The sequence below is a fragment of the Colobus angolensis genome, unplaced genomic scaffold, assembly GCF_000951035.1.
Source record: "Colobus angolensis palliatus isolate OR3802 unplaced genomic scaffold, Cang.pa_1.0 Scaffold244, whole genome shotgun sequence".
Classification (NCBI taxonomy): Eukaryota; Metazoa; Chordata; class Mammalia; order Primates; family Cercopithecidae; genus Colobus; species Colobus angolensis.
The window spans coordinates 4,874,454-4,885,606 of record NW_012115644.1 but is presented as its reverse complement, the minus strand read 5'-3'; the positions used below and the strand labels follow the sequence as shown (position 1 = coordinate 4,885,606).

Below are 11,153 nucleotides of genomic sequence, written 5' to 3'. Positions count from 1 at the left end.
AGAAAGAAAGAAAGAAAGAAAGAAAGAAAGAAAGAAAGAAAGAAAGAAAGAAAGAAAGAAAGAAAGAAAGAAAGAAAGAAAGAAAGAAAAGAAATGAATTGAATGCAAAAGGAGGGAAGGAGTAAAGATGATATCCAGCAGGGGTCAACAAACTTTCTGTAATGGGCCAGATGGTGAATATTTTAGACTTTGTGGGCCATAAAATCTATTGCAATTACCCAGCACTGTTGTTGTAGCAGGAGAAGCAGCCATAATCAATACATAAATGAATGTATGTGCTGTGTTCCAATAAAACTTTATTTAAGTATACTGACATTTATTTAAATTTTATATAATTTTTACATCATGAACTATTATTTTCCTTTCGATTTTTTCAACCTTCTAAAAATGTAACACTATGTTTAGCTTTCAGGCCTTATAAAAACAGGCAGGCAAACAGTCACTAAACCCTGAAATAGAGGAAGGAGGAGGAGAAAGAACAGGAAATAAATGACTATGGTAGAGAAGTATATTAGTTTGGTGTTTATATTAGGCTAGATTATGCTGAAGTAACAGACAACCTCAAAATCTCAGTGATTTACAATAACAAAAGGGTATTGCTCATTCACAGCACATGTGTACTCTGTGCTGGTTAAGTTCTATTCCGTGTTGTTTTCATCCTGGAATTTGGGCTCATAGTGCGGCCTCTATCTGGAATACTGCTTCATCTAGGAGCAGAAGAAACACGGAGAACATGGCTATCCAAGTGCTAGCTCTGGGCGTTTCTGCCTGAAATTGACATACATCATTTTCACTGTTTCACTGGCCAAAGCAAGTCACATACCACACTATACTACAATGGGGTAGGATATAGAATCTTCTTCCAGACCAGGGCAATTACTATTCATGAACAATAACACAGGCTAACACATTGCCTACCTTTAATGCATTCAGTTGCTTAGGTTTGGTTATTCCTGAACCAAAGTTTATTTTATTCTTCAAACTAGTGTCTTAACTAGGGACGAGGAGATATAATAGTAACAATAATAAGAGTTAACGCTTATTGAGTGATTGTTACTTCCTATACATATATCCTTTACATGCATTTTTGTATTTAATCCTCACAACTACCATTAAGGCGGCTACTATTTTGATCCTTACTTTATAGATGAAACAGCAATGGAGAGGTTAAAAGCACTCAACTACCAAGTAGTTGATATTCCAGCCCAGGTCACTCTGATTTCAAAAGCATATTTTTACTCTAATACAGATTAAAATGTAGATTAGAGTGATAAACTGCCTGAGTTCCAATACTGGCTGGTGCCAAATACAACTTTTACAGCCTTGTGCAAGTTCTATAACTTCTCCATCTCAGTTTCTCCACTCTAAAATAAGAACAATAACAATATCTACTTAAAGGGGGTTTTGTAAAAATTAATGTATATGGAGCGCTAGTGTTTATAACAATGTTTGGCAAAAAAAAAAAAAAAAAGTTTGATGATGATGATTACCTAACCATGTTTTAGAAAGCTCCACTGGTCATTTGAATCCCTTCTTTTCTGCTCCCTTCTCATCCCCCAATCCCTTTTGAGAATTATTGTTCTAGATTTTTGCCCCTACTCTGTTTTTTTTCTGTTTTTGGACTAACACTTCACCAACCTGGAGGGTAAACCATGGGAGTATCATTGCCTTCAACCCAGGTATACATCTCACCCCTGCTTCCCAAACCTTCCTTGCCTGTCAGTTTTACATCTATGTTTTATTATTTAAAATCCTAATTTATAATTATGTGGGTACATAGCAATGATCTGGAATACAGGAGTGGGCTGCCTAGAGGGGCGGCAGTAATACTGGCCTTGCTTTTTGCTACATGACCTTCCCATATTTTCCAGTTAATTCTTGAAATTAGATGGTTACTTTTTTTCAATTAAAATTAATTATTTAAATTTACGGTGGCTTAATTTTGGAAACATCACATTAAATTTTTTGTCCCCTGTGAATACTGTGCAAAACCAAGCAAGCGAAGTAATAAACTGTGCTTGGCACAGATTTATCTATTAGGCATCAGTCTTTTAAAAAACTGGTATTGTTTGAGAAGGACCTGATGATCTAGAAGACTTACTCTAACAAAGTATATATAGCTCTTTCTCGTGTGGAGTGAAAAGAAGTAAACAATTTGTTCTCAGTTTTAATGCTTAAAATAGAATGAAATAGAACAATAAAAGGAAAAGGCATGAAATAGAATGTCTTGTAGGCAAGTTGAAATCTGTTTTATTTACCACACCCTTAAACTAACATTTTTCTTTTAAAATTTATTAATTTCATAGAACAGAAGGATAAACCATCTCACTTCATAATATGTCCACTTGAAATAATACATAGACTTCAAGTGCTGGTTCTGATTGTGGTCAGAATGTTAAGTTAAGTCTTATGAGGATAGTGGGGTTTTTCTGGTAAGTTATGATGTTAATATGTTTTTGCTTCTGAAATAATTTAAAATCATATTTAATATTTTTTTGGTCTAGAAATTTCTTCTTCTATATCTGCCACCCACAACCCAGTCTACGAATTTACTAGTTTGGCTGTATGGATTGAGAAGTGATAATTAAGAAACAGCAACAGGAAAGTTTATAAAGTTTCAGAGTACATGATTAGGGCACATTATTGTATAAGTAAAGTTAAAGCTAAGGTTTTGTTTCCATATGCTTCAATTCTCATCAAGCCGATTCCAAATTACCTTACACTTTTGAAAGTTCCAAATAAATTTAGATTTTATAGATATAGCAGATTGAAACATAGTAACTTACCATCTTTTCTGCCTATTGGACTTACATTATGGATCTAGGAGGTATCAAGTGCCATATTAAACATATTCTTGCCACCAGCTTCTATGAAATTGATGTCTTTAATCAAGTCATGCATATAAATTTGATCAGTGCTATTCTGTATGGATTAGGATCTAAGGGTTTATACATAAGATTGATCTATAAGGAGATATATGCTCAGACATGCAGAGTCATGCTGGGGATGCCCACGGGTCTCCCCATTTTCACACTTAGATTGCTAGGTGAAGTCAAAGCTAAATTCTAATTCCATTTAGTTTTAAGAAATAATCTGCCTTCTCTCTTTCCTGAACAGTTTCCAATTATTTAGCTTTTTTCCTCTAAAATCCATGGAGCAGAATTAAGCACTATGTTCCCTCTAATTTCATAGCATATTTGAAGGAGCTTTGTAAAGAATGGAGCAAGATAAGAGAGTACCAAGCATGAAAAAGGCCAGATTCTTGAATCATATTTGCAATGTGTTAAATTATATGGGGAACAATGCAGTCATTTTTATTCAAGAGTAAAGTGACACTGGAAAACAATACTTTTTCAAGATAATCATTTAGATTTATTTTTAAAAGGAGAGGAGAGTTCTCTTGTTGATTTTATAAGAGCAAAGGCAACAGTCAGCCATTCTTTTGGGTAATTCATGCGATCCTCAAGTAAAACTTAAGCCCAGGTTACTTTGGTAGGATTTAAAGTAGTAAGACATATGTGAATAAAATGATATTAGGTCTGTGTAATTCTGAATAATAAAATAAAGATTAAGATGGTAATATTGGTCCCTCAAGTACTGGTATTTAAACTTTAAAAATCAATCAAGAGAGAAGATTAAGTGGTGTTTCTTTGGTACTAAAAATGTAAAGCTAAGACCAAATTGTTCTACTTCACAGATTTAAGATACAAAGAATGATATTTAAAGATATTAAAATAACTATTACATTATCTTCAGTTTGTAAAGAATCTCCTATGAAGTACACTTAGAAGAAATCCCTGAGTATATTAAATACTCTATTAGTATCTTTCTTCATAAACAAAGAGGAACAATTTAAAGGCTTTGCAAGACATATAAACACAGTGCTTAGTAAAAACATTATCTGTTTTTAAGGCTCTCTCCATCGTGCTTGTAAATTAGGCCACCAAATGCTTAAGAGGAGAAATAATAGATTCACAAAATTAAACTCTAACATTTGAACACATTAACCACTCTCAAGTAAATTTAAAAACCATTCTCTGATGGTGTTTCTATGTTGTTTTAGCCACTCGATATTGTTTTTCACTGTTTCCAGCACTTGTTCCCTAGGTTTTTCTCCTGCTCCAGCTTGTGGATATTTTGCAAAAAAGCTCTCCATCTAGAAAAGAGAGAGGAGTAATTAGGATTGTCATTTATAGCCAAATAAGTCTTCAAGAATTTCATTCACAAACTGGATTTGCTTCCTTCTTACCTAGAAATTCAGTATCACTGTACAACATTGAGCTACACCTTTGGCGCATCATTCAGACTGAACCCATCTCTCAGATTAGCAATTGTTACCCATGGTTTTTGGATCCCTGCAGCATGTCAAGCCAAAATAGGCTCTGATATTTTGGGGAAGGATGGCAGTATGTCAATCGCTAGCATGCCCATTTACGTTTCTGCTGCTTTCTCTATTTTCTCTGAATTCCCCAAAGTGTTCCCTGGAAAGTCTGACCTATGGAGCAATGGTTTTGCTTAGCCTTTCACTCCAGGATTCTGGAGTATTTTAATGTACTTTCAGTTCACTTATTAAGGACTCATAAAACAAATCTTTGTTAAAATTAGTGCCGTCCTCCCTCTGACCTCCAAAGCCCTACCCCAAACTCAACTATACTAGGATTATTTGCTATAAAAATAAGAATAATTTGGTTTTTAACATACAGAAAACTCTTAGCATTCTAATATCTAACACACAGATATTGAAACTTCATACAATCTCTACTTGTTCAACATTAACAGACATTTTTCCTCCTTTGGATTTGAGATATTTGAAACCTGAAAGATTTGAGATTAGTTTTGAAATTGCAAAACTATGAATTCTGAATGGAATCAAATCCTGACCAACTTATTCCAGAGTTACGTTTACAGGAGAGGCGAGACTTTCTGCCCATGCTTTCGTGAGCTAAACTGTCTGGTGTGGCCTTCTCAGCACTCCCGGCCTCAACTTTCTCAGCTTTTAAACTGTCTCAGAGGTTCTTTGAATTGTTTTATGTTTAGAAAAAAAAATAGGCGTACATTTTATTAGATACAAGAATTATTTCTCAATTCACTATGTATACTTATCCAGATAAATAAAAACATGTTTTACACTTTAAATGTATACAATTAAAAAATACAAAACCAAAAAGAATTCTCTTTCTCATTGTCTTCTGTGATTTGAATTGAGAAAATATCATTTCTATTTGGAAAAATAGTTTCATTCTATCCCGTTACTGGTTATATACCCAAAGGATTATAAATCATTCTACTGTAAAGACACATGCACATGTATGTTTATTGTAGCACTATTTACAATATCAAAGACTTGGAACCAACCCAAATGCCCATCAATGATAGACTGGATGAAGAAAATGTGGCACATATACACCATGGAATACTATGCAGTCATAAAAAAGAATGAGTTCATATCCTTTGCAGGGACATGGTTGAAGCTGGAAACCATCATTCTCAGCAAACTAACACAGGAACAGAAAACCAAACACTGCATGTTCTCACTCACAAGTGGGAGTTGAACAATGAGAACACATGGACACAGGGAGGGGAACAACACACACCAGGGCCTGTCAGGGTGTGGGGAGAAAGGGGACGGAGAGCATTAGAACGAATACCTAACACATGGGGGCTTAAAACCTAGATGGCGGGTTGATAGGGTGCAGCACACCACCATGGCACATGTATATCTATGTAACAAACCTGCACATTCTGCACATGTATCCCAGAACTTAAAGTACAATGTTTTTAAAGCATTTCATTCTGTTCTTTCTTGGACAAATGCAGAGGAATTTATCTTTATACCTGCCACAGTTGCAGTTCAGTGTTGAATGGCTCTGCTATTGTGACAATTCGGCCAAGGTTTCTGTCATTGAGTGTAAATCTGGAGAGAAATTTAGAGTAAAAGGAAGTGTAAGTGCTCAGAATGTTACATATTTTCTCTAAATGCAGATGTTTCTTCTTATTTCATAGTTTGTAAAAGTAACTTTCAAAGTAAGCAAAACACAGTAAGAAAACCCATTTTACTTCAAATCATTCAATTCAAGATAAATTCTTAGTAAATTCTGCACTTCTTTTTGTAGACAAATTGACACAACCCTCTCAGATATGGAAGACTGCTTGTTGTCATCCCCAAATCTTTTCTTTTTTTTCTGCACACATGAGCACCCTGCTAGAGACTGTTTCTCAGGCTCTCTCATAGGTAGGTGTCCACAGATAATCAATTCTTACCAACAGAACATTAGCACAATGTTCAACTGCAGCCTCTTTGCTTAAATAAAGGGAAATTGCTTGCCTAGACTTCTTGGGTTTTTTCTCCCATTCCTCCAAGCTAGAACATGGACATACCAGTGATATGGCTTCAGCCATGCAGACAGGATACTGGCCTGGCCTCACAAAGCAGAACCACACTCACAACTTGGACCACTCACTTCAGGAGTCTCACCGTAGTGAGAACTAATTACCCACACACGCCCTTTCAGCGGCTGCCTTTCTATGTTTCCGTTATGGCAGAACACCTCCGGCATCGTTATCCTAATACTCTGTGCATCTTCCTGCTGGTACTGAAATTTAAATATAGGCTATTTATTCTGCTTTCAAAAAGCTTTATTAGTTGCTGGCATGTGGGGGTTATGATCTATATCAGTCTGCCTAAGCAAAGAAACCTAAAGCTAGGTTCCAAGATAGAATTTTAAAGATGATATAATGAGAACACTTGGACACAGGAAGGGGAACATCACACACCGGGGCCTGCTGTAGGGTGGAGGGAGGGGGGATAGCATTATGAGATATACCTGATGTAAATGATGAGTTAATGGGTGCAGCACACCAACATGGCACATGTATACATATGTAACAAACCTGCACATTGTGCACATGTACCCTAGAACTTAAAGTATATATTAAAAAAGATGATATTCTATCCCTGTTCTTTTTGCATTTTCTTTCATAAAGAGCAAGAATCAGAAGTTTCCTTATAGACCACAAATAGTTGTGATAGAGGTAAAAAAATCTCATCACAACTAGTCACAGTGCAAGAAACCCACAAAATTATGTATAAACCTTAAACCCCTGGAATGTTGAGGAGGGACACAAGAAAATATGTACACAGCAATAGGATAAATTTTACATTTAAAAATTATTACAGGCCGGGTGCGGTGGCTCACGCCTGTAATCCCAGCACTTTGCTAGGTCAAGGTGGACAGATCGCTTGAGGTCAGGAGTTTGAGCCCACCCTGGGCAACACGGCGAATCCCATCTCTAACAAAAATACAAAAAGTAGCTGGGCGCGTGGTGGTGTGTGTCCCACAAGTAGTAACAGCTACTTGCCGGGCTGAGGCGGGAAGGATCGCTTGAACTGGGGAGGTCGAGGCTGCAGTGAAGCAAGATTGTGCCACTGCACTCCAGCCTGGGTGACAGAGTGAGAACTTGTCTCAAAAAAAAATTTATATAGTTATATATATAGTACATATATATAATTTTATATAAATATTAAATGTTTCCCTTCATATATATATACACACATATATATGCAAAAGCAGAAATCATGAAGATAAAAGCTGATAGTTTGTTTTACGCAAATTAAAAACTTTTTTACTGAGCTGGGAGGTAATGGTTTGCGCTTGTAATCCCTGTGACTTGGGAAGCTGAGATGGGAGGATCCACTGAGCCGAAGAGTTCAAGACTAGTCTGGGCAACAAAAGAGTTTTATACAAACACACACACACACACACACACACACACAATCCTACCATATACAAAATTAAAAGCCAAATACTAATTGAGAACAAATCGTGGTAACATATATGATAAAGAGCAAATATTTTTGCCATGTAAAGAACCCTTCCAAATTGGTAACAGGGAGAAATATGTCAGCATGAATTTAGCAAAGGAATGAAAATGTACCAATGGGAAAAGAATAAAATGTTCTAGTAGTCAAGCATGATTTCAGCGTACCAGGCCGTGCCCACTCTTATCACAGACACCACTGAATTTAAAGCCAATGTTTTTCATCCCTAATGTCATCAGTCATTAGCTAAAATGTGATTCTGAGGCATTAGTAACGCTGCCCCTAAATGCGTGTACTTTCTTGCCTCTGACACATTTCCTAAATCTCCCCAGGCTCTCAAACCCTTTCACCTAGCCCTCTGGAACTGTCCCTTTACAGGGAACACTACTTCTCATTCTCACTTAGAGAATGTTTATATTCCCACAACCTTTGTAGCATCAGGTCAGGAAATGGAGTCAGTGTGCTCATGCTCCCCATTGCTGCTTCCAGACCAGCACTCCTCCGCCCTCTTTAAAAACCTCTGTTCCCTTATGTTATTCCCTCACATTTAATGATACGTTTTGGTGCCTCACTCCTCCAAGCCATGCCATCATCCTAGGTAATTTCCAGGTCCACACAGATGAATGATATACCATCTCTTCTCTTAGTTCTTTAACCTTATTTCCAATGATATTTTCTTCACTTGACTTCAGCCACTAAACTCCTATGATACTTTGTGATCATCCATAAGTTATCCGCCTCTAAAATTGTTAATTTATTCATCCTCTATGGCATGTTATATCTTTCAGTTTCCACTGTGACTGTTCTTTCACTTTACCTGGATTTCTGGTCCTTTGACTATCCCCACCCCTACTATCTCTTAAACCATCAGTTTTTCCTTTGCTTTCATTTATTTCTTTATGTAGTTCAGATGGTCTACCATTTTGAATAACATTTTTGCCTAAGACCCGAACTTTTTTATACTTTAATAATTTATGTCTAATAAAGTATACAAGTATTTGTGTGACTCTTTACTTAAAATTTGTCTCTACTCAAAGCTTCATGAGGACAGAGAACCAGGTCTGTTTCTCCTTACTATTGCATCCCCAGTGCCAGTCATAATGCCTAGCACAGAGTAGGCGCTCCACAATATTTACTGGATGATAGAAATGTAATTTAAAATGAGATATCAGTTTTCATATATTCAATTAGCAAAGATACATAAAAATAACAACACCAAGCATTGAAAAGGGTTGGGAAAATAGGCAGTTACTAGCAAAATTTTTTAGAATGGTAATTCTGCAACATTTATCAGAAACCCTAAAAATAAACACATCTTTTCACCCAGTAGTATTACTTCTACTATTACTTGTATTCTAAAGAAATTGTCAAGGACATTATAAAAACAACGAAGGATTCAGTGTAAAAGACTGTTCATCAATACACTATGTATAGTTGTAGGGAACAGTTCTATTGTCTAACATATAGGGATTGGCTAAATAAACTAAGATATATGTACACATTGAAACATTATTAAGCCATTCAAAATAACATTGAAGATGCACACTTAAAGACATGAAAAGACACCCACAATATAGGATGATGAGAAAAAAAGCAAGTTATAAACCATATTTATAATATATTTTCATTTCTATAAATTAAGTAAACAGACATAGAAAAACTCAAGGAGAAACAGTAATACGACAATAGGAGTTATTTCTTGGTGGTTGCATTACAGGTAATTTTTATACTCATTTTTGTTCATATGCATTGTGCAAAAACACATATCAGTTTTACAATAAGAAAATAGGAATTTAAAAAAGCAAATCACACTTGAGTTGCTTTGATGAGATTCTATAGATTCAAAGAAAGCCTGCTAATTGCAGCTAATAAAACAATTTTTTCAGTGACCTTCTCTAATTTCTGTAATTTTTTTTGTTTTGTCTAAAGGACATATTTACAAAGTAGCAATCAACATACTGAGTGAAAATTGCAACTACTTGTTTAAATACCAGAAAGGCCAGAACAAAATATGTACATCCCAGGAAACTAATATCATATAAAGCATAGAAAATAAGGGAAAATATACTGCATGCTTTTCATATTGGTTATTTTTGAAAACTAAAATAAGGATTTAATTATATTTTAAACAATTTGAAAAAAATTGTACATACATTGTCTTCTGGGATTCAATATTTATACAAGTATTATTACATTATCCAAAAGAAATAATTTTAATACACACAAAACTTTGAAGTGCTTATTAAATTGTTTGGTTTATGAGGTAGTATTTGAAGGGTTTCAATCATGTCCTAATGACTTAATTTTTCATCTACTGTCATAAGCTAAAATCACACCACATTATTATTGAGTCAACTCAGCTTCATGGTTTCATCTAAGAGTTTATTGGAAGAAATAACAGCAAAGAATAATTTCTGAAGTATCTTTGGGACTTTGTGGTTAAGTCTCAAATTGGCAAAGACATTAGTAGTATGGCCATCAGTTGTCATAAAAATCACATGACAAAAGCTTTATTTAAATAGAAGCTTATTTATTTCAGGATAACAATAAATTGTTCAGAAATGGAGAGAGTAAAACTATTCATCCTGAAATTTGGCAAACGTTCAAGTGTTTGGAAATATTTGGATACAGTTTGGCTCATTTTTGTTTAATTTTTATTATCCAATTTTCATAGGGAAATTCTGCTTATTCAAGCCAAGTACAATTAATATTGGGTGTTTGTGTGTATAAGACATGAGGTTATTATGAAATTTTATGTTTGGGCCACTTGAAATAATATCTCATGAGAATGAGATCATTAGATTATGAAGAAATGCTAAAAGCCTTGGTCAAGAGTTGTGGAGTACTTCTGGAAATAGTTTATCTTCTTTTTTTTAATCTTGAAATCAATCAATTTATCAGGCCTAATACATTTATTTTAAGGCCATACATATACGAACTTTATGACAAGGTAAAACATATTTTTTTCTACTTCTTAATTTTCCTGAAGTGTAACGACTAATTTTTAAAAATGAAAAATGCATTATTTGAAATAAATCACAGCAAAGCTACTCAAATAGTCCTTGAGAAATATTTATTCAATAAATGATAAGTTAATGGCCATTTTATTACGCAAAATAAAACATTATTTACTTATCTTTTCATAATAACTCAAAAGTAAATTTTGTGCTTCATCTACATATGTTTCTTGCACCATACACCACAAAAAAAGAGATAGTTTTATGGTCTTTTCAATTAAAACAAAATACGCAGTATTTATCACTAGCCGTGTATTTTTCAAAATGGAGAGTATTACCTTGCATGATATAAACTGTTACATCTAGGTAATAACATA

General features: G+C 34.7%; 1 protein-coding gene across 1 annotated transcript in view; it reads right to left on the bottom strand.

Moving 5' to 3' along the window:
- Positions 1-3,259: 3,259 nt before the first annotated feature.
- The window catches only part of ENPEP (glutamyl aminopeptidase (aminopeptidase A)), an 81,910-nt gene continuing 74,016 nt past the window's right edge, over positions 3,260-11,153 (bottom strand). The window contains exons 19-20 of the mRNA XM_011945769.1: positions 5,836-5,914; positions 3,260-4,156 (exon numbers count right to left, since the gene is read on the bottom strand). Of these exons, the coding sequence (XP_011801159.1) occupies positions 4,004-4,156; positions 5,836-5,914 (232 nt within the window). The 3' untranslated portion in view covers positions 3,260-4,003. The remainder of the gene's footprint in view (positions 4,157-5,835; positions 5,915-11,153) is intronic.